Source organism: Bombyx mandarina, chromosome 10 (assembly GCF_030267445.1).
Source record: "Bombyx mandarina strain Sakado chromosome 10, ASM3026744v2".
Classification (NCBI taxonomy): domain Eukaryota; kingdom Metazoa; phylum Arthropoda; class Insecta; order Lepidoptera; family Bombycidae; genus Bombyx; species Bombyx mandarina.
Genome location: NC_143217.1, coordinates 5013526 through 5038463, shown reverse-complemented (window position 1 = coordinate 5038463; position 24938 = coordinate 5013526). Strand labels below are relative to the sequence as shown.

The 24938-nt window shown below is 37.4% G+C and overlaps 4 protein-coding genes and 1 long non-coding RNA gene across 5 annotated transcripts in view; 1 reads left to right on the top strand and 4 right to left on the bottom strand.

The window, feature by feature from the left end:
- LOC149502173 (uncharacterized) overlaps positions 1-8095 on the top strand; it is a 28125-nt gene extending 20030 nt beyond the window's left edge. Inside the window, exons 24-27 of the mRNA XM_089730487.1 lie at positions 205-396; positions 1356-1461; positions 2578-2713; positions 7470-8095. Coding sequence (XP_089586613.1) covers positions 205-396; positions 1356-1461; positions 2578-2713; positions 7470-7618 — 583 coding nt within the window. The 3' untranslated portion in view covers positions 7619-8095. The remainder of the gene's footprint in view (positions 1-204; positions 397-1355; positions 1462-2577; positions 2714-7469) is intronic.
- Positions 8096-8193: 98 nt separating this feature from the next.
- On the bottom strand, positions 8194-9802 carry LOC149502172 (uncharacterized). Its single transcript, XR_016323648.1, has 2 exons — positions 9583-9802; positions 8194-9269 (listed from the first exon to the last, which is right to left on the bottom strand). It is a non-coding gene; the product is annotated as an uncharacterized LOC149502172 (long non-coding RNA).
- Positions 9803-13865: 4063 nt separating this feature from the next.
- LOC149502171 (uncharacterized) lies at positions 13866-15126 on the bottom strand. The gene has a single exon (XM_089730738.1). The coding sequence runs from the start codon at positions 14907-14909 to the stop codon at positions 14109-14111; it is 801 nt and encodes a 266-aa protein (XP_089586864.1). The 5' UTR covers positions 14910-15126; the 3' UTR covers positions 13866-14108.
- Positions 15127-18538: 3412 nt separating this feature from the next.
- LOC149502170 (uncharacterized) lies at positions 18539-20701 on the bottom strand. Its single transcript, XM_089730737.1, has one exon. It carries the CDS (start codon positions 20696-20698, stop codon positions 18539-18541), a length of 2160 nt encoding a protein of 719 aa, XP_089586863.1. The 5' UTR covers positions 20699-20701.
- A 1703-nt stretch (positions 20702-22404) lies between these two features.
- On the bottom strand, positions 22405-23416 carry LOC149502169 (uncharacterized). Its single transcript, XM_089730736.1, has one exon. It carries the CDS (start codon positions 23214-23216, stop codon positions 22524-22526), a length of 693 nt encoding a protein of 230 aa, XP_089586862.1. The 5' UTR covers positions 23217-23416; the 3' UTR covers positions 22405-22523.
- Positions 23417-24938: the final 1522 nt, after the last annotated feature.

The window sequence follows — 24938 nt, the reverse complement described above, 5'->3', positions numbered from 1 at the left end:
CGTGAACGGTTGCCCATGTGATGGACCGACCAGATCAAGTCGGCGGTTGGCAGCTATTGGCATGAGTGTACCAGACTCACTACAAACCGCGAGGAGTGGCGATTGCTCGTGAGGCGCATAAAATCTGCCCACACCAAGGATACTGGATGACGACGATGACCGCTCTGACAAGAGTGTTACGACATACAAATTGTAAACATTCAGGGTACTACGTTCAGTTGAGAAATTCGATCCAAAGTCCGGCTCGTGGAGCGAAGTAAGGCCAATGAACGTCGCTCGCATGGCGATGGGCTGCTTGAAGTACAGGGACTACATTTGGGTCGCCGGCGGCATGACGGGCGACAAGAAGAGGCCTGTCAGTAAAATCGTGGAGTGCTACAATTCAAGAACCAATGAGTAAGTAAGTCGAGATAATGCTACTGTCGAGAGATTTTAGTAGAATTAGAGAAACTCGTGGTAGGACCTCTTGTGAGTCTGCGCGGGTAGGTACCACCGCCCCGCCTATTTCTGCCGTGAAGCAGTAATGCGTTTCGGTTTGAAGGGTGGGGCAGTCGTTGTACCTATAATGAGACCTTAGAACTCATATTTCAAGGTGGGTAGCGGCATTTATATTGTAGATGTCTATGTCTTAACACCAGGTGGGCCGTGAGCTCGTCCATGCAATTAAGGAATAAATATTTTTTTTTAAAATGTTGGGTTTGAAATGGATTAAATACAATGATTTTAATTCCTCCGCTACAATTTGATGGACAGTGAAATCGACGGCTCTTTAACACTGAACTCCAGAGGCGCGTCGAAGCAGACACGCCCCATATTTTTGTCTATTTGTTACCAAATGTCGTAGACACCACGAAATCGGTATTCAGTCTCAATTTCATTGGTATCATAAGCTTTGAAGTGAAATACAAATGTTGATTCGCGATAGAAATATACAGGATGGTGGTACCAGCTTACGGGGGAACACACCGTGCCCTCGTGTACTCAAGATAACATTAAAGACGATATGAGTCCATTTGAATATTTGTTTGTATTTTAATTTTCAGTAGGCTACGATTTGCCTGTGCCCTTGGCATTGGTGATGTCCATGAGCTACAGTAACCACTCACCATCCGGTGGACGCTATGTTCGTCTGCATATCTGTGTGCTTAGTGCGAGTTTTCTAACGTTCTCGATAGCGTAAAAGTTAGCTCATATTTGTGTATGGAGTGGGATCGTTTCCGTACGTTTGCCGCTAGGGGCGCTGTTCCAACTGCATACAAAATTGGGTTAACTTTTACGCTATCGAGAACGTTAAGAAACTCGCGCTAAGCACACAGGGCTACAAACAAACAAAAAATGTTTCGCTCTTTTCTCAGGTGGACAGAAATACACAATCTCCGTTTTCCTCGATGTTTTACAACTTTGTTTTCAATGAATGACAAACTGTACATTGTCGGCGGAGCAGGGAAAATATCCGAAAAGGTTAATTAACTATAAAATACACATTATGATAATAGTTTAATAATTACGATTTATTATACGAGTAGATGATAATAGTTAAATAATTATGCATTTATTTAGCAATTTTAAAACGTACGTAATTTAAATACGACACTTTTCAACACATTTCTTAATTAGCTTATGTAGGCAGCGGCTTGGCTCTGGCCCTGGCATTGCTGAAGTCCATGGGCGACGGTAACCGCTCACCATCATTTGGGCCGTATGCTCCTCTGTGTGCAAGGGCGATAAAAAAAATAGCTTTTAGCTATAAAACCGCCTATATATCAATTTTTTGTTCTTTAAAGCGCTGATTGTATTATATAACGTTATAGCTAGACTCGATAGCTATTTACTTAGTTTTATAAGATAATGACATATTTTTGACATTTTATTTTATTTTCCAATTATTATACCATGTTATGAAATCGAACCCGTTAATTAAAAAGGTTCACCAAAGGGTTATGTTAAGGGAAATTTACGTCTAAGGGCACAATGACACCCCTTCTGACCAGGAGTACTAAATGTTGGGTCTCCGTTCCTACTCAGGGAAGCAAGGAAGCATGTCTTGGTCAGAAAAGCATACTTTAAACTATCACCGGACTCGGGCAAACAACTCTTGATAGGAGTCTCGTCGTCGTGGCCTAAAGGATAAGACGTCCGGTGCATTCGTATCTAGCGATGCACCGGTATTCGAATCCCGCAGACGGGTACCAATTTTCCTAATGAAATACGTAATTAACAAATATTGACGAGCTACTTCCACGGTGAAAGAATAATATCGTGTAATAAAATACGAACCCGAAAAATTATAATTTGCGTAATTACTGGTTGTAGGATCTGTGAGTCCGCACGAGTAGGTACCACCACCCCGCCTATTTCTGTCGTGAAGCAGTAATGCGTTTCGGTTTGAAGTGTGTGGCAGCCGTTTAACTATACTGAGACCTTAGAACTTATATCTCAAGGTGGGTGGCGCATTTACGTTGTAGATGCCTATGGGCTCCAGTAACCAATTCACTCCAGGTGGGCTGTGAGCTCGTCCACACATCGAAGCATTAAAAAAAAAATTTTAAATTTAAATGTTTAATTTATGACGTGTAGGAAAAAACACCGAGTAGCGTTGGAGCCATTGATGTTTGGGATTGGAAGGAGCGAGCCTGGAAACTGGAGACGGAAATGTCGATGCCGCGTCACGGACACGCACTCGCCTACCTCGGTACTCAGCTTATAATCATAGGTGAGAAAAGTTGTGGCTGCATCGCGCGATGTCTTACTTATCGTCCCGTAGGCGCGGCGACCTCGTCGGAGTTTAGGTTCGGCACCAGGCCTGAAAAAAACAAAATACTAATCTAAGAATTATTTACTATTTTATCTAATTTTTTTTAATATATTTATACACGAGATAAGTACATATCGAAGGGTGAAAGGCTGTTTGGTTTAAGCGACATTTTGCTTAATCCGCAACATTTATCTTTCTAATTAGAGATCCGTTTTATTTTGTACTAGCGACCCGCCCTCGCTTCGCTTCGGAAACTGTAATTTATTATTGATTTCTCCACTATTTATTGGATTTCATGATACATATAAACCTTCCTCTTCAATCACTCTATCTATTAAAAAAAACCGCATCAAAATCCGTTGCGTAGTTTTAAAGATTTAAGCATACATAGGGACAGACAGATATAGGGACAGAGAAAGCGACTATGTTTTATACTATGTTGTGATAAGTATCATCTATCCGAAGTATTTTAACTGAACTTCAATTAAGTTTACCTCGTTCAAATATTTAGCTGAAGAAGTTTTTTTTGTTGTGCTATTATTTCCAAATTTTAAATGGCTCTCCTGTAGCAAAAATTTTGCTAAAGCAAACGTAACCTTTCACGTCTCAATATTTTTTACCTACTACTCGTAAATGTGTATATTATACATAAAAAAATCACACATGCATGAAATTACTTGATGATTGCATCAGCTTCCGTACGTGCCTCGAACGACTCGATAACTGCGAACTAAACAATTTCACTGGAATCGATGACCAACCGTTTGGCACGTAATGGAATGCGCATTACGAACGCGAAAATGGAACTTTTACAATTTAAGCATTACGTGTGGGTTATGGAATATTTTGGTCCAACGATAATGTAAAATATGCCATGTTAGCAAAACTATATATAAAGATTCATCATCATCTTAGGCCTTACAGCCCAGGGTGGATCTTAGCCTGGTCCAGTATGTCTCTCCAGACTGCTCTGTTCAGGGCTTCCTTCCAGTTCCTGACACTGATAACTTTGAGGTCGCGCTCCACGCCATCCAACCATCGGAGTTTGGGTCTGTCACGACTTTTGAGGCCCTCTGGTTTGCCATAGAGTAGTTGTCTTGGAATTCTGGTCTTGGCATACCTACATAAAGATTAGGGGTGCGATATTTGCGTTCATTCATTGGCTTAAAGATTCTATGCATTTGAAACTTGGACCATGTCTCATTATTTTTTTTATTGCCCTTGTAGGCAGAGGAGCATACGGCCCACCTGATGGTGAGTGGTTACCGTCGCTTATGGACTTCAGCAATGCTAGAGGCAGAGCCAAGCCGCTGCCTACCGCAAATATGCCAATATGCTCATATGCCAGTGGACCTAGGAATTCGTCTGCCGATCTGCGCATATATGAGAAAAACAAGTTAAAGACGAAAGAACTTAAATGCGTGCAAAAATAATTCTCACCAAAAAATAAAAATACAATGGCGACCCTGATTTCGTGCTTGTAATGCTGAGAAAAATTTAACATGAAAAATGAAATTTTATTAGCGACAGTCCTTAAATTATTTTGACAACGATGATAAAGCAATGATACAATCTTAATACTTTGTGATTGATTTGATACTATACAACTGAGTATTAGATAAACATTGAAATTATTTTATCTAAAACTGTTTATGCTGGTAGATCGCACTTTTCCTTTTCTACTAAATTTATCAAACTAATCAGAGGGTCTCATGTCCATTTCACAGGCATTTCACTTATATTACATGTTTGGTATCCATGATGGCTAAAGCTTTACTTTTTCTTCCGAAAACGGATGAGTTTTATCTGTGTTTTAGATAACCATAACAGATTGTTCTCGTAGTTTCTGAAATTTCTGAAGCTGATTTCTTTTTAATGCAATAAATGAGCTACCGGTCCAAGTCTTATGGGTATGGTGATACGGCTGCCCCAGATCGGAACGTATGATTTCATGCTAAAAATAAATAGAATGTACATCCATGTGGGCTAGTAATATTAAGAAAAATTTAGGAAATGGGACAGGAGAAAGTGCGGTATGACGTGATTAGAGGAGGGGGGGGCTGGTAAAACTGCAACTGCAAGTGAATTAAGGGAATAAATTTGCAGTGATAAGAAGTGATCGTAGATACGTACCTTATAGTAATTGTAAAATTCCTAGTAATCAATGCTAGGTACAATTATATTTATAATAATGAAAGTACCTTACAAAGGAAACGAAAACTTAATCTTAATTGATGGTTATCTGTTTTAATACAATATTTATTATATTTTTTAATCTCTCTGAAACTGAAAAAAAAATGAAATTTAATCAAATACCTTTTATCTGATGATAGATAGAATTTAAAATAAAACTTTAGGAACCAAACTTTGTCTTAGAATGTTAGTAATAATACTTCGATGTGTGTTGCCTAGGATCGCATCTGATCGTGGAGAGTCTTGTGAGACCAGACGAGAAGGTGCCACCTCCCTGCCTATTTCTACCGTAAAACAGTAATGTGTTTTTTTTTTATTGCTTAGAAGGCTGGACGAGCTCACAGCCCACCTCATATTAAGTGGTTACTGGAGCCCATAGACATCTACAACGTAAGTGCGCCACTTACCTTGAGATATAAGTTCTAAGGTCTCAGTATAGTTAAAACGACTGCCCCACCCTTCAACACCGAAACGCATTACTGCTTCGCGGCAGAAATAGGCGGGGCGGTGGTACCTACCCGTGCGGTCCTACCACCAGTGATTCGATTAGGAAGAGAGGACAGCCATTGTACTATAAAACTGTAGCATAAAACTCACGTCTCACGGTGGGTAGGTGGCATTTACGTCATTGATTAACCACTAACACCTGATGGGTCAAAAGCTAAACCACCAATTTTAAAAGAATATAAGGAATTAAAAAATCAAAAGGTTACGACCAGTCATTACAGCAATAACCTGTAATAAATTGCCTATTTTTGTGAAATCTAAGCTAGGTATACCTAATCACGTTGTGGTAAACATTGTTGATGCAAAGGGCTTAGCTGAAACGCTATGTAATGCTTGAATGTTTGTTTAATGTAATGTTTGAAGAACAACTGAAGATAGAAATAAGAAAGGGAGCCAATGCTCGAGTTTGAACGCGTTAACATAATAGTTAGTAAAGCGATACAATTAATGGAGTGTTTCCACGTAAAAAAGACGAAGAAGAAGAAGTTCTGACTTTTTACATTCTTCATTCACTATTCAGTCTTTTCTTCTATGGAATGCGCTCCCACTCAAAATAAGGTCAGCCACTACACGTGAAGCGTTTAAGACGAAGGTTCGAGAGCTGTTTCTCAGAGAGTTAGCAGACTCATCTAATTGATAATATTTGTTTATATATGTTTTATATGTATATGTTTATGATGTGTATATATTTATGTATATCTATATATTTATGTATATGTATTTATTTAAGTACGAGTATTTGTATCTATAAATATTATGTATGTTATATATACACATATGTTTAAGTAATATCACCTTCACACTACACCTACCAAGCTTCATCTCTGCACTCCCCAAAGGTAGACTGTTAGAGAATGCCTATGGCATTAAGTCCGCCTTTATACTTTCCAGGATTAGAAGTTATAAATAAATAAATAAAATAGAGTTCCACTACTGGTGGTGAGTTGGTAAAGATGATAGTCTGACTCCGCGGAACTATTGAATCGTATAACCGGAAGGACAACTCACACACGATCATCAGACCCTAAATTAGGATTACCTGTAGTAGGTATACGAAGCAGAGACTGATATACATATTTACTTGACACTTGATACTTGCTTGCTATAAATATAGCTATTAAACATCGATACAAGGATACAAACCTGTTCATCATAAGGATGTTTGCCCGATCTGGAAATCGAAAGGACTATGAAATTTCCCACACTTATAGAGAATATAGAGAAGGAGTACAGAATGCTAATATTTTTTTTTAAATTAGGCATTTATAATACATTAAATCTATCTATATATATAAAAATGAATTGCTGTTCGTTAGTCTCGCTAAAACTCGAGAACGGCTGGACCGATTTGGCTAATTTTGGTCTTGAATTATTTGTGGAAGTCCTGAGAAGGTTTAAAATATAGATAAATACGAAAATGCTGGGAATTAAATAGAAATAACAATTTTGTTTTTCCTGTGATATGTCCCCCGTCGGACGGATTCCTTTTGTTTGTTTTAGGTTTATTTTATACTAGCGACCCGCCCTCGCTTCGCTTCGGAAACATTAAAACACACATGAAACCAAAAAAATAAAATAATTATTTTTTTTTAAAAAAGTTGCCTATGTTCATCAGGGATAATGTCGGCTTCTAATGGAAAAAGAATTTTTCAAATCGGTCCAGTAGTTTCGGAGCCTATTCGAAACAAACAAACAAACAAATCTTTTCTCTTTATAATATTAGTATAGACAAAAGTTTAAGTCTTTTATTTGTCGATTGAGGCACTACGAAGTCTGCCGGGTCAGCTAGTCAATAATAATAAAACATTACACACACTACCAAGTATTTGAGACACACACACACACATATACAATATACTCTTTGTTTAATACAAATTAAACATACAAGGATACAAACCATGTTTATCACACGGATGTTTGCCCGATCTGGAAATCGAACCCACGGCCTTCGGCTCAGTAGTCGAGGACGCTCTATTTCGAGGACTCGTTAAGGTTGTATTTTTATTATTAACAGGAGGCGTCACTACAATATACATGCGAGCACTGAATAATGTAGAATCTTATTGCTGCGAACGTGGCGCTTGGATCCGTGGGGTAGCAGCTCTACCCTCGCCTCTGTCCGGTCACGGGGCAGTTACATTGCCACCTGCTTCGCTTATGTGAATACACTGCCTTTACAGGCAAATAAACACGATACTACCAAATAGCACGGAAAGCAGAACTTAAAAAAAAAAATTACTTAAAATTTGATCCTAATCTGCCGCTTTCAAATCAAATTTTAAAATTCTCATTTCATTAACAGCATTTATAAATCAATTTTTGGTTTCTAATTGCAATGTAAATAATTATGTTGAAAAGATTTAGGATGAATGCATTTTTATTTGTTTTTAAATGTTGATACAATTTTGTTTGATATAATGTTGTATGTGGAAATCTTTAATGTTTTTTTTTTCGTTAATTTCATTTGTGAATTTTAGATTATGAATTTTCAAAATCCAAGTGCTTCATTAGTTTCAAAAAACTAATATTTCATGTAAAATTTATAATTAAATTGAATGCTTTAGTTAGTTTTGACATTCAGATAAATTTGTTGTAATTAGGCATCTTATTTTTAAAAAAACATTTTATATTTATTATCTGTTAATAAAACGATATGAAATCAAATTGACATTTCATTTTCCTTGTATTGATGTACTATGAAATCGTCGTAAAGATTGTGGTAACAATAAAAAACAAAATGAGATTTCGCCTTTATTATCATGACATTTAATTTGTCAATTCAAAGTAATTTTATTTAAAGTATTTTTTTCCTTTTATCCTCTGGACGTAATCCTCTGGACGTAATATTCTTTTTTTTTTATTGTCCTTGTAGGCAGACGAGCGTACGGCCCACCTGATGGTGAGTGGTTACCGTCGCCCATGGACTTCAGCAATGCCAGGGGCAGAGCGAAGCCGCTGCCTACCAAAAGCTACCTTAAGCTTACCGATACAAATATTATGACAAACTATATACGACAACAAAGTATATTAAGTATCTCAGCGAAAATACAGTTATTATTAAATGGAAATAAACTTGAAGCAGGAAGGATTCAAATGCTAACATTATTGCAATTCTAATTATACTTACATTTTATTATTAACAATTCTCAGAAATCACGTACGCGCTAAAGTCTTTCATTTCTCAATATCGACTTAAACGACCAATATGGTATCATTAAAAAAACAACACTTAAATTGATTAACTGTCGATTTACTTAAATATTTAAAAACACTGTTAAACATCGATTAGGTATTTCATTGTTTACCAATTATAAATTGTCATTCTTAATTCAAAACATTAAATCATACTTATAACTAATATCACACAAAAAGTTTATATTACATAACTAATGGATAAACTAAATAGAATTTAGGTAAATCTTATCTATATCTTTCAGCCTACAGACGTTCAATGCTGGACATGGGCCCCATTAGATAAATCATTCTGTTTCGATTTGAACATACAGCGTGTTTACAACAACTTACTGCTTTTTTATTTACTCGTATAAGACGCATGTTCATGTATTGATAATGATAAATATGCTGTATATTCAGCTGATATACTGTTAGATAACTAATCCGATAATGATGTACTATTTTTATGATTTAAAAGAGGCTGGTAGATTTTTTATTTTATTTTTTAGATTGTTTAAATTTTAAATGCTCAGTACCACACTTCCCTGCATGTTCCGGTCACGTCTCTTTCAAGGCCCTCTTCGCATGGTGGAAAGTTAATCGGAACGAATCTTGTTGGCTTGATGTTTCTCAGGATTTCCTGTAAAGATATTTTTTTTAAAACGTGTTTATTTTTTCTTTAAGCATCTTAAACATGCGCGTCTAAGTCCCAATTGGTTTGTAATAATAAGTATCTACGTATGAGTACTTTTAATTCGATAAAAGCTCAAAAAAATCAACATCCATAATTTGTGCTACTCCCATGATTTCGATATTAGCGTTTTTAAATATGTTAACGTGTAAACAAAGCAATACATCTTTACTAACAGAAATATGATTTCAATTCAGAATCCTATTGAAAGTTTAAAATGTTTTAATATGTAGTAAATAAAAACGAACAACAGTAAACTTACAATAGGTATCTCGTCTACTTCAACGATCGGAGAATCAAACTCATCAAGTCCCGTGGAATGCACGATGCTTCTCGGATGAATATGTTTCCCGCGTACAACGATACATGTCAATACTATCGTGAACATTATTAATAGTTTCATTATTGTATTCGCTTTAGATGCGTCTCGTATAAACTCTTCGTATCATTTGATGCCCAGACAAAATTTATCGGCTTTTTAAATGTTTTATCAGTTATCGTTCGATTTGTCACGTCACGGCTATACGGGACCGCCCGTAGGTGCCAGGCTGACTCGAAAACATTATGCCCTGTGCGACTTATTTCGTATTTACTCGTTTATTTTGCGTATCATTGATGTTTCGAGAACTAGTACTGAGAACCCATAGGATATCTTATTTACATTCACGAGAATACAGAGAACAGACATTCAAAGAACTTTTACGTAATGTTTGATTTTAAATATGTTTACATTAGTATGGCGCACAGACTTGCATCACGTTATCCATATAAAATTATAGTCCTGAATTTTTTTTTACTGTATTTTTATATTCAACAGTAAAGATTTGCGTAAATACGAACTAAGTACTTTCTAACGATTAACATCTTCGTGCTTACTAGACTTTAAGAAGACACCTACTCTAGAAATATTCATCACACAGTAGTTTTTACTGGTGGTAGGATCTCTTGTGTGTCCGCACGGGTAGGTACCACCACCCCGCCTATTTCTGCCGTGAAGCAGTAATGCGTTTGGGTTTGAAGGGTGGGGCAGCCGTGGTAACTATACTAAGATCTTAGAACTTATATCTCAAGGAGGGTGGCGCATTTACGTTGTAGATGTCTATGGGCTCCAGTAACCACTTAACACCAGGTGGGCTGTGAGCTCGTCCACCCATCTAAGCAATAAAAAAAAAGTTTTACTCTGATAAAATTCCCATTCAAGTAATATACGATTACCAATTCTCAAATTATTATTTTTAAGAAGGAAGGATAACTGGTGACCCTGAATCTAGAGCTCAGCCGGGTGTGAGTGTCATGTTATGAAACTAATACATATTACAAATGAGAAATGTTTAATAACACGACAAACATACATTTTATATGTCTATTATAAAATCGTGATAATCGCATTGAGCTCAACAACAAACTACAGTATCCAAGGCTTAGATAACATAAACCTTATCACAAAAATTATTCAATTCTATGAAAGTTTGACTTTCTACAAATATATTGTTTACAAATAAATAAAATTGTAAGTGTAGATTATTATTTTATCGAAACGGCTTAACTTTCCGTTAACACAATTAAGAGCCTTATTTACTCCTGTCATAAATCGGAGACGATACGTAGTTTTTAATATTAACCTGTTACTTTAAATTTAACGTCAATTTCATGTTCCCGGCACAACAAAGATGGGCTACCAAATCCTGCGAGTACAATTTTTCAAAGAAAATGTCTTTATGCCTACGTATCAATAATAAGTGTAGTAAACTTAGTTTTTTATTTATTTATTGCATAATTATACGGATGGACGAGCTCATAACCCACCTGGTGTTAAGTGGTTATCGGAGCCCATATACATCTACAACGAAAATGCGCCACCCACGTTGAGATATAAGTTCTAAGGTCTCAGCATAGTTACAACGGCTGCCCCACGCTTCAAACCGAAACGCATAATTGCTCCACGGGAGAAATAGGCAGGATGGCGGTACTTACCCGTGCGGACTCACAAGAGGTCCTACCACTAGTAATTACGCACGTTATAATTTTGCGGGTTTGATTTTTATTACAAGATGCTATTCCTTCACAGTGGAAGTCAATCGTGAATATTTGCTAAGTACGTATTTCATTAGAAAAAATGCGCCGGACGTCTTATCCTTTAGGCCACGACAACTTCAAAAATATTACTAAACTACTAGTTCTAAATATTACATCTAAATACGTTAACCCCGCACGGGCAAGTACTTACTTATTTCTGCTGTGAAGCAGCTTCTTTTTGAAGGGCAGAACAACTGTTTGTACAATTCAACTGAGATTTCTACCTCATTTCTCAGTTTGGTTGGCGATTTTTTATTTTTTCCTACCTATTCTCTGTTAAGTTAAGGTTATTAAACCTACACCCGGACGGGGTAGCGATCTCTGTGGGAACTCACCCACGTACCTGCGCATTAAAAAAAAAACAATCGTCGTCGAAACAACAAAAGAAGTCGTCGTGGCCTAATAGAAGTCGTCGTGGCCTAATAGAAGTCGTCGTGGCCTAAAAGATAAGACATTCGGTGCATTCGTGTTGAAGCGATGCACCGGTGTTCGAATCCCGCAGGCGGGTACCAATTTTTCTAATGAAATACGTACTCAACAAATGTTCACGATTGACTTCCACGGTGAAGGAATAACATCGTGTAATAAAAGTGAAACCCGCAAAATTATAATTTGCGTAATTACTGGTGGTAGGACCTGTTGTGAGTCCGCGCGGGTAGGTACCACCGCCCTGCCTATTTCTGCCGTGAAGCAGTAATACGTTTCGGTTCGAAGGGTGGGGTAGCCGTTGTAACTATACTGAGACCTTACAACTTATATCTCAAGGTGGGTGGCGCATTTACGTTGTAGATGTCTATAGGCTCCAGTAACCACTTAATATCAGGTGGGCTGTGAGCTCGTCCACCCATCTAAGCAATAAAAAAAAAAAAAAAAAAACCAAAAAAATTTGATGCAAACAATACTTTGAATTTACTTCGCGCCTTTCGCAGAAAACAAATCACACCAGAATCTTATCAGTAAAAATCTTTCTTATAACCTTTGTCGACCATTTTATCGGCTTGTAATGTTTACAAAAATATAAACGCAATTCGATTTTATTAAACTGTAATAATTTAAAAACAGTTTTGGCTATAATATTCTGCTGCTATATAAATAGGAAAGGTGATATTAAATCAACCGGTAATTGCGTAAAAAGTACGTAAGGTTACATATATCGTAAAAGACGATCACACTTGATGATCTAAGACTAGTTTAAGAATATAAAAACAGAATCCTTTTAAGTTTGTTCCTCTGGTCTTTCTCAGGACTTTGTGAAACAGGTTATAGAGCTATTTATTGAGATTCAACTGTTTTTACTACCTACTGCTAGTAGCCTCGAGGGGTTGTATTAGCTTCACCGAATGTGTAGCTCACGGGGGTCAGCCTGATTAGATTAGATAAATATATTGAATTTCTAATAAATAATAATAATTTTGAATTAAGTACATAACCAGACTTTATTTTGAAACTACCATCACAGCTCCGTTATCGCCTGCCCGTACACTATTTTTAGCGCTCAACACGGTTCTTATCACAAAAATCAGTCAAAACATTGTCTTAGCATCTAAAAAAAACCAAACCGCCTTTATCACAATTTTTCAGTCTACTTACAATGGTTAGTTTACTAATACTATTAATTTACCGTTGCGCACGATTAGGCACACGTCCTTACCAATCTATCAGATCCAATAACCGTTTCATTAGACGCCTTTAGCTCTAACACTAGGAGCAGGCTCAGGGACCCCAGTGACCGTGCAACTTAACCTAAACATCAGCCCGCTAAGTTTCTCGCCGGATCAGCGGGTCGCGATTCCGATCCGGTGGTAGATTCTGCGGAGAACTACTCTTGCTAGGGCTAATATTTTGCTTAGATGGGTGGACGAGCTCACAGCCCACCTGGTGTTAAGTGATTACTGGAGCCCATAGACATCTATAACGTAGACGCGCCACCCACCTTGAGATACAAGTTCTAAAGTCTCAGTATAGTTACAACGGCTGCCCCACCCTTCAAACCGAAACGCATTACTGCTTCACGGCAGAAATAGGCAGGGTGGTGGTACCCACCCGCGCGGACTCACAAGAGGTCCTACCACCAGTGAAAATATGTACAGAGAATATGTATGTATTTATAATTATAGTAATTAAATACAGTTTTAACTTACTGCAGATACAATCTTTATTCAAAATCAATTATAATTATCATAATTATCCCAGAAGGAATAATTCACGGCGACATTCATATGGATTCTTCTACACTGGAGATTGGATCCTAAGTAATGTCCTGCGGGGCATGTTGCTATGGCTGAAAATATAATCTGTTTTAATCAATTTTATTTTTTTATTTTTGGATACCATGTATATAATAAATCGTTCTTGTTTACTATAAAGCTTAAAAAATTATACAATATCATAATATAATTCTTTGAGAAAAAAATCTTAATCAATTAAAACGTTACTTAAAATTAAAACTTCAATTTGTTTCCAAGTGAATTGTTGCAAAAATTGGAGTACATTGATATTTGCATAAAAATTTACGACGCATTCTGAAACACGTGGTCAACGATGATAGTAGACGATAATAACAGGCAATAAATAAAATCAATTCTCAAAAATCAAATGTTTATTGTTTAAAATCGCCTTCTTCTTATCAATATCACTATGAAAACCTTTCACGAAATGATAAATTATTTAGTATTAATTCGAAATTCGGTAATCACGTCGATTGAGTATTCCTTATTTTGATGATGAAGGCTCCGCTGGCTTGCTGTCAGTTATCAGTACTGCGTCGTTATGCGAAGTACCAGAGTCGTGACTTTCGTTAATGTTGATCTGATAATTTTGAAGGGTGCCTTGGTGAACCTTAGGCGAACAGCTCAAAAGTATTGGTATAGCACTTGCAGTATTTGTTACTCCAGGAAATATTGCCGTTACAAGGTCTTCTTGTGGGGACTCGCCATGATTAGAGGTACGAAGAAACGGAAACGGCATAGTTGGCAGGATGTTATTCATGATAGTATCGTGATTCAGCTGTTCCAAAAAATCATCGACTTCCGACCTTGAAGACCTTCGCAATGATAAATCTTTTGTATATTGCGGTGTGTAAACTGGTGGCAGTGAATTCATAGACTGTAATACCATAAATGCTGGATGCAAGTGTGGATATTTTAAATTTCCAGCGGGAAGGTTTTCTTCATATGGCTGCCATTGTCTGTACCAAATAAACGGTAGTACTTTCTTCGGAATTCCCATATTTGAGTACGTATCAGGCGTAAAGTGTTCCAGATTTTTGCCTTCGCGTGCTGCCATTAATCCAGAAACATTCTCTTCATCTCCCACATTGCTTGTTTCTTCTTCTAATAATAAATTCTCCTCTTCTTTCTTTGGCTCGACCACAAATGACTTCTTGACACGATGCTTAGGTTCCTTATCGTCTTCTAAGACAAGAGTGTCACTCAAAACATTATCTTTCAAGAACGGTACGCATTGCACCGACAAAATCGTCAATAAAACCAGCGGACAAGTTAAATAATTCATTTTTCTAACAGACAGAGTGTGTGTGAAATATGAAATCACTACGCAGAATGTACATACAGATGGCAATTGTGAAATATTTGTCACGTTATAAAACGCAGCAAAATGACATGAACATGGAATAAAATGCACGAATGTAAGAAAACAAGCAACCGAAACCTAACGCGCTGCCTACAATGACGTGAATCATTTAATGGAACAGTAGTTTCAACAAATTTTCTTTCTATTGAACACAAATAATCGCGATGTTTGTTTATAAGTGCTCATAATTCCTTACCACGACCTACAGCTAAATTACAGCACGTTACACAGTCCTAAACTTGAAACTTTAAAATTTTAACTTTAATTTAGTAACTTTGATTTAGAGACGAAGACATGAGAGATCGTTCGTTCGAAATATATAATAATATATATTTACATAATGATATGGAAAATAATTCTGATTTTTTCAGTTCGTTTCAAAGACCATCGATCAACAGCTTAAACACAAAAACCATTCGGTTATATTTATATAGAAATGGAATGGCATTACTAAGCTATTTTATAATTAACCATGAGTCTCCGTTAACACATTTCTCTGGCTGAGCCTTTGCTCGCCCACCTGTGAAATTGGAAAGACCTCTGGTCCTCCGATAATCCTTCCTACCTAAAAATTAACACATTTCATTAAAAAGAGATGAGAACACTTCTTTGATGTGATGAAAATGCACCGCTAATACGTCAAAGTGACAACATTATCACACTTTTGGCCACTCATTGTATGCTCAATGAAGAAAGCCGGGTAAAAAGTAATGTTCTTGATTTAGAGCTTACAATTGATCACGCCACACAACACCGTTCCTAGGTGTACATGACTCAACATATATGTATATAATTTATCCACTAAGCAGATAAATACCGGCGACAGTGAAATTATTCCGAAGCCGAAACGCTGTTTATATTTCCTACAGAATTAGTTAATTAATCTACTAGAAAATTGGCGTTTTATAAAGCTTAGTATTATGCCGCACGGGCGGGTACCAGCATCTTTCCTATTTATACAACATGCATGCTTACGGCTTATAAGGTACGACCACATTTCTGGACACTCGTTGCGTCACACGAGAATGTGGACTAAAACAATTTCAAATCGAAGAAAAAAATTTTATAGTGAGGCGCTAGTTTATATTTGTTCTATATTGTGTTTCACACATAAAACCTTGTTTAACATTAATTATACGGACGCGATTTCCTGTTATCTCCTCATGAATCACCACTACGCAGAGAACGCTTAGTGTATACCGGGTATGTTAGGACAGGGTTGTCCAAACCACAGCCCACGTCTCCAATTTGTACGGCCCGCAGAACGTATTTTGGTAAACTCGTAAATAAAGAAAAGAAAATATTAAATATTATTTTAATGTAATTTATTTGTCATGAGTTTCAATCAAATGTCAAAAAATGGGATTTTATAGGTCGCCGACTCATTTTCTATTTTCTTTGGGTTGTTAGCATCGGTAGCCTGAGTTTTAGTAAAATTAAGGCATTCAAAATAGGTATCACGCGTTTTTTTTTTCCAGAATAGATTTTAACAGCACGAGAGAGTGTGTTATCATTTAATAAATACATAACAGGGTTTATTTAAGCTATTAAACGTCCTACGTTCAGAATACAGGTCGTTCAATAATAAAGCCATTAGCTAGAAGCTTGAGGTAACTGGTTTCGTCGCTCCTGGACATCAACTTCGCCACGGACACACCAAACCACTGTCTACCACCAAGAGTCTCAACCTCGTTTTTTTATTAGCGTACATCGGCAGACGAGTTGACGGCCCCCCTCATGTTAATGGGTTTCCGGAGCCTATAAACACTGCAATGTGAATGCAACAATCCCCTTGAGACTAACTATTCATTTCATATATTAAATTTAGAGCGCAAATTTAAAGCAATTTAGAGCGCAATTTAGAGCGCGCTGAGATATATGGTACGTAAGATAACAAAAATAGCTATCCGCGCGGGCTTGCCTCACTTCCTAACACCAGTTCTTTTATCACACAGTAATTAATTCACAGTATGATTTAGAAAAAAATCTACCACTAAATTTGAGCTTCAAAATCGTCGCTTCCCTCATAATGAGTAAACAAGACGTCTTAACAATTAAACCACAGTTAGCGTTACGTATAACCGATGCTTTAATATAGACGAATATGGACATCCCCAAGCAATTATTCAAAGCCCTTTTTTTTTTTTTTTTAACGCTGGGGAATCCATTTACGGATACCCGGTCGAGGGGGGTAACGGACCGGGTTATGTCGGACTCCGGCGCCTCCTGAGAGGAAGAAGGGGAGAAGAGAAGAGCCGAGGTCCTTCACCTCCCCCAATTTCTCACAGGAGACTACGCCTTGAAAAAGGCGCGCGAAGCACTTGCCCCGCTGAACGACTACCGACTAAACCCCATCGAGCCCCACCACTCCGACTCCACGAAACCCACGGTACCGCACAGTGCGCGCCGAAGTCTCGCCGTCGCCGGTACCCATCCTGTTAATAGGACGGCACTCCATCCCCAGGAAAATCCCGCAGGACGTCGTCTCGGAGACACACCGTGAGCGGTGCACAGGAGCCACCTTGCGCCGCCTCACCACCGGACCAACAGCCGAGTACCGGGCACCCCCGCACCCGGCACCCGACAGCCCCTACGGGAGATGAACGGGAGCTTCGCGCCCGTGCCGCCCACTCCGCCTTCTTCGCTGTGAAGCCGAAGAGGGATCCCACTCCCTTTCGCGCTCCTCAGCCTCACGGAACGCCATGACCAGGTCGCAAAACCTGGTCATGGCCTCCCAAGAATTCTGGTCCTCTAGCATGCGGGCGATGACAGCCCGCAAGGAGAGGTCTCTCCCCAGCACCGCGATGAGGTCTCGCCGCGAGCGCTCCCAACGCGGGCACGCTTCGAGTGCGTGCTGAGCGTCATCATCCGGATGCCCGCACTGGTGGCAACCCGGATGTGGCTCTCTCCTGCAGACCTTCCACAGGTACCTCCCGAAGCAACCATGCCCCGAGAGGACCTGCGTTAAGTGGAAGGAGAGCACGCCGTGTCGTCTATCTGACCATGCCTCCAGCACGGGCACCAGGGCCTCGAGGGTGCGTCGGCGAGTGACTGAAGTTTGGCCAAGCTCCTCCAGCGATTATTCAAAGCCCGCCACATAGAATATTGGTTACAAAGGACAGAGAGACCACTGAGCACCCCTAAAACATCCACATTTTCACAAAAATGTGTGTAAGTTCATAAAATAGAAAATAGTAGAAAATATTAATTATTGTGAATCATACCAATATATAGACCGGTGTAATAATACTTAATAAATTTATTTATACTTATGTAATTTACACGAGTAAATTTGTTCATTTTTTTATTCAATCTTAGATTATACTTTTTCTTTCATTTCTTTCACATTATGTCATTTCTTAACAAAGAAACAATAGATATTGTGTATGCATTACAATGTTTTCGAATATTACTGAAAATAACCGATGAATTTTATTTATTTGTGATGTATTCACGTAAAACTTACAAACAGTATAGTAAGTGTTTGGACATTAAATAAATAATGTACTTTAGAAAAGTTTAGGCAAAAATAAACAATTAAATGTATTTTATCATAATTTCTTATCAAAATTAGTTTTAGACATTTTCATTTTCGTGTTCGTGGTCATGGTTTTAAAATTAACGCTTGGTATTTCATTACCTTTCTTGATTTCTCTTTTGTTCGGAAAGACTGCAAAGTCTTCTTCCATTCTGTACGCTGGCGCCGAATATCCCGATGGAAGTGCTTTAGCTAAACTTCCAGATGTTACCGACGGCGAACAACTTAGTAATAGTGGAATTCCACAACTTCCGATGTTTGCGTTTGGAAATACGCCGACAGCACTTGATCCCGTGTGAGAGGACATTGCAGGGCCATATACGGTTCTCTCTTGACTAGGCTTCCATTGGAACATTGTACTATCAGGTCTAAAGCCATTTAAGGAATCCCTCATGTTGGAATGAAAAGCAGTATCAATGTGATCATCGTGATAAACTTGTCCATGAATTAAATGATCATTTAAATTTTTATGTACAGGGTCCATGCGCATATGAGCTCTCATCGTATCTAAATGATTTACATCCTTCATTGTTGATGTTTGATGGTGACCCACTGAATGACTATTGTGATTTGCAATTCGAAAATTATTGGATTCCTCAAATTTGGATTGTGCTGTACTCATTTCGTTGTTCTTAGAGTTAGGCATGGCAGCTTTCTTTATATTATCATTCGTTCCAGATAAATGTTGTGCTGGCTCATTAATTTTAGGCATATGTTCAATATCGGCCGATTTCATTAATCCTTCGTTCTTATCATTGTTCATTTGAACTGAAACCTTCGTCACATTATCGTTTTCTGTTGGTTGTCTTTCTTGCGTTTTTCTATTTTCTGTAGCAGATTCAGCTTTTTGATCAGTTCCATGAGAGTTTGAGTTATTGATTGTATGAGTAGTATCATTTAACTTTTCGATAATTTCTTCTTTTTTATATGTATTTTTGTTATCTTTTTCAGATTCTGATTTTGAATACTCATTAGATTTTGATTGTATTGTCGGTTTTTCATCATTATTTTCAGGTTTTAAATCGAAACTTATTCTCTCCGTGTTTATCTCTAAATCTGCATTTTTGGAAACCTTAGTTGCTCCAATTTCATTATTAGTATGAAAATGCTCATTCATGGACATTGATCCTAGTTGCTTTTTCAATATATTATCACTAAGTTCAGATTCCAGTGAACTTCTTAACGTGGTCTTATGATCATTCCCTAAATTATTATTTTCAAATTTAGCTTCGTTTTTGGCATCAGATTCGTGAACGTTGGAAGCTGCAGTATTCATATCATCTTTGTTCACTGAGCTTTTTTCAGTCAGCTGTGTATTTGCGTTAAGAATTTCAGAGCTCGATGCTTCCAAAAAAGAGTTTTCGTCTACCAATTTTTCGTTATCATCGAATTTAAAACTGTCTTCTATATTTCGTGCAATTTCTATATTTTTTTGAATATTCTCCATGGCCTCTTTCCATTGAGCAATTCTTTCTTCCTCTGTTTTTGCTACAGTTAAATGAACGTTATGTATTGAGCCCGGATCATCTGACGTCGAAGCATGTAAGCTCATAGACTCCAAGTTTCCAAAATTTTGATGAATTTGTTCAAGTGCTTCTTTCGCTACATCTATATCTTTACGAACTTCAGCACCAGCTTCCAAATTGATCTCGTCCATCTGTGCTGATTTTGGACTGGACTTAGTATCCATTTTTTGTAGATCTCTTTCTAGATTCGCTATTGCTTCTTTTGCCATTTTCAAACTTTGTTTCATATCTTCTTCGGACATTAAATGATCATCAATATCTTCAGTCGTAGTGCTACGCCCCATACCAGTCGATGTTAAAGCAGCTTCTTCGTCACATAACTTAACCTTTACCTTCTCATTACAGTTTTCACGAGAACTAGTTAATCTTTTTTCTTCGTCTGAATCACGATATAAATGATATCCAATTTTCTTCTTGACAATAATTGGTTTCTTAGCATGTAAACTTCTCCCATTTGATATACCATCATCAACGTTTTGATTTAAATGATGATCTAATTCTGCTTGAGCTGTTGACTTTCTTTCTCGTACTGTTGTGTCAGAAAAATCACCATTTAGTGTTTTAAATGTATCTAAATGTTCCCCTAACTGGGCTGGGGCTGCTATGATAGTATATATCACAGCAAACAACACTATTAGTGTCTCCATTGCTTAGGGACGAAATACAGTTTGATGCTGGATATAATTTTCGATTACCATTTATATTTTTCTTGTATTCCGAAATCCTGATGATTGAAATAAACAAAACGTGCCTTTTCAATAATGCTGATCTATTATGCTTAAAATCACATTCAATTAAAATCTTAATTAACAAAATTGATATTGTACGTGATGAAAACAAAACAATCTTTACATGATACATTACATTGATGTAAAAATTCTGTATGTCAATTGACAAATTTAAGTAAGCTAACACAATAATTACTCAACAGAATTCAAGAAGTGTTTTAATCTATATAAATTTTCGTGTCATTCACACCTTTACGAATTTAAAGAATTGCAATATTTTTTTAGATATCAAAAGTTATAACGAACGCTTCATTTCTCGTGATCGTAACTTTATTATTTCTAATATGCTCACAGGTAAACGAACCAACGCTAAAAACCTAGTACATTTAATTTAGTTCAATGATATTTTGCTATATTTAAAGAGAAATGCGAGAGCTCAAGGACCCACGTTGTGATTCTTTCCAAAGATATCGCAATTTGACTGCCGTCACTCACCTTGACGTATGATCTGTTTTATATTCTATAACGGTTACCCTTCAACCCGGAATGTATAACTTCTTGACGCCCAAATTAAGCTATATGGTATATTACTTTTACTCTTATTAAATGCTATGTTAACACTTTGTTCCGGTTCTTGATGCTGTCATAATCCCTGACTCAAAAATGTCGACTTATTTTTGTTTCTATTTCATCCTCGATCGGATAGGTTGTAGTAAATACGGAAGCATTCTTGACTTGCAGTTTTTTATTGTAGTAGAGACACCGCCGGATGTATTCCTATCGAGAAATAACACTATGCTGTGGCTCCAATGGGGGAAGAATTAAATAAATGCAAACGTGCCTTCATGAATTACTTTCAGGATAAAAGCTATAACTAACTGATTTGATTGATTGAAAACATGCTTCTATCCAGAAGGATTGTCCTTGTACAATAGAATCAATATTCCGAGCAATTCTTTTCTATGCATATGGTGTAGGTATTTATAGTATTTTTTTTATTGCACAAGTGGGTGGACGAGCTCACAGCCCACCTGTTGTTAAGCGGTTACCGGAGCCCATAGACATCTACAACGTAAATGCCGCCACCCACCTTTAGATATGAGTTCTAAGGTCTCAGTATAGTTACAAAGGCTGCCCCACCCTTCACACCGAAACGTATTACTGCTTCACGGCAGAAATAAGAAGGGTGGTGGTACTTACCCGTGCGGACTCATAAGAGGTCCTACCATCAGTAAAAAAGGATTGAATTTGTTATAAGTTGTATGACCTTTTTTCATTTGCTATTGAAATGTTAATCCTAATATAAAAATTATGAAATCATTTCACTAATTTAAGGCACAGTTCTTTCCGATATGATTTTCTAAAAAGTACGTTTTTTTATTGCCCTTGTAGACAGACGAGCATACGGCCCACCTGATGGTGAGTGGTTACCGTCGCCTATGGACGTCAGCAATGCCAGGAGCAAAGCCAAGCCGCTGCTTAAAAAACCTTAAATTAATGAAATTTAAGCAAAGAGGTCATACATACAACATCACACATAATCCGACACAAATATTATTTACATTATCTACTTCATTGAAGAGTTGCTTCATGACAACAATTTACTAAAATAATTAAAGCCATTTCAACATTTTAATTTAATGAAAGTCGTATTCAAATATTTACGTTTATTAATAAAATATACTTATTCCAATAATTTTTAAAGCTACATCGAATAATATAAAAAAAATACTGGAGAACGTTGTCAGACGCCAACCTGACTCGGATTTGGTTTGGTCACTTTACTGGTTGCCAGTATTGCTTGTCCAGAAACATTTTCGTTTTCGTCTTCAGAAACTTCACTTGAAGGTTCAACTATTCTGTAGGAATTCGCTTGATTCTCGTGCTGAGGCTGTGCATTGAGAATTTTTCCCTGGACTACGGACGGAGTGCAACTAAACAGCAGAGGCACACTACATCCCCCCACGTTGACATTAGGAAAAACTCCGAAAGCTGTCGCAGGACTCGCTGCTGTTGGAGCCGACATGCTATTGTGTATAATAGGAGCTTCGTAATTCTCATGTCTTGCCATCGGCATTTGATGCATATGCTGCATATGTTGCATGTATTGGTCCATATCCGAATATCCAAGCATTTCTGGATCAAACTCAGCCGGGTCTGCTAGTCGATAGTGAGGTCCTCCGTAGACGTAGTTTGTTCCATATCCCGCCTGGGCAGGTGCCTGGCCGTGGTATCCAGCCGATGGGTAGGTAGGTATTGGCGCAGAAGACGCTCCGCCGCATGGTGACGTGTAATAAGTCCCGTATTGCGAACGTTTGTCACGGAAGTAATCTTGCCCGTTTCTCAAACTCCCCTTTGTGTCGGGAAGAACCGAGGGAGCACCGACCACCATAGTGGTAGTGGTAATTGAAAAATAAAGCCACATATAGAGCTCCATCACAAACACATTCGACAACTCGACAATCAAAATGCAAATGTGAATTTATTTATTAACGTTTCGCAATAGTCCGTTTAAAACAACTTATGTCGCAAATTACAAATAAACAATATTTATTTATAAAGTGAAATTTCACGTTGTCAGACTTTTCTGTTCCATTTATTACGGATTTTAAATTATGAATTGTTTTTTTTTTTTTTTTTATTCTTATGTTTGAGGACAAAACATTAAACGGCCGTCTGGTGTGATGGTAAGTGACATGGTCACTACACAAGGGGGTCGCGGGTTCGAATCCCGCCAAGGGAAGACATTTGTATGATAAATATAAATGTCTTTTCCAGGGTTATGGATGTATATTAAATATATGTATGTGTATAATAAAAATCTTACATTTATATCCGTTATCTGGTACCTGTAACACAAGTTCTTTACGAACTTATCACGGGACCAGTTAACGTGGCGTGATTGTTAGTAAATATTTATTTATTTAACACCGGGCTAACTTATACAATAACGTAATTAAATCAAATAGGGATTCAAGTATCATTTTATTGATTGTGTACATGAGTGTACAATTTCAGGATTATCTAATTAACACGCGTTAGTTTAATAGATTAGGAGTATAGAGTAGGATACATCTAATTGTTAATAAAAATAATTAGTACTTAATTCTATCTCCGGTATTAGATCATACTGAAGCAAAGTAGAGAAAATGAAAACACCCGATGTCTTACTAATAAAACTACAAAAGCAAATCCTTCGAATAGCATTGTTTTGTAGGTACTTCGATTCATATGTCACGTTGATGCTTATTATGGAACATTAAGACAGGAATTGCCTCGATTTTACCAATAGGTACTTAAATACAATTATTGCTAAATTACCTGGACAATCGTTTACCATAACACATTTATTTGAATGTTCGTCCTTGATGTAGCCTGGTTCACACCTGCAACCGATTCTGCACTCCCACGGCAACGGACAGGACACTACACGTGATAAAAACTCTTTAAGTTTCGTTAAAGCTGTTGATACAAACGTTAGTCAAAACAGGGTTGATCGACTGTATTTCGAGCACTGGTCAACTCGAGAATTATAGCGGTAAATCCCCGTCAGAAAACAAATCCTTTTTGCAATAAAAAACACTGTTTGGCAACGTCCTAATGCGTATAACATTCGATGCATTAGAATCGAGTGATATATATAACAACACACTGGTCCAATTGTATCGACATTAAAATCTTAGGGGCGATTACCATTTTTAATGCACACGTGCGTCTTTTTAAAATTAACATTTCCCTAATGAAAACGACTATAAAAAAATTGAGTTATTTAATTTAACCCAAAAATTTATTAACTGCCATAATCTGGTAATGGTGGTAGAACATATTGTGAGGCCATAAGGATAGATTCCCCCACCCCAAAAAGCTAAGGGAACCGTTCTCCAGACTAATATATTATGTATTATAAACCCTAACGTGGACATACGACAATGTATTTGTTACACTTTCGATCATCATGAAGTTTTACATACCCGTTAGAGATGCACAAAAGGACATTCAAGGATACCATTCGTCCCGAAAAAAAGGATAGATGTTTTTGCACATTAAGACAAGTGAGACCACCAGTGAAAGCTAGTGCAAGACAGCTGACACTTAAATCACATGCCTCGAGATTAGTGTCAGTATACGTTGCGATTTGTCGTCCAGTAAATCTACCATC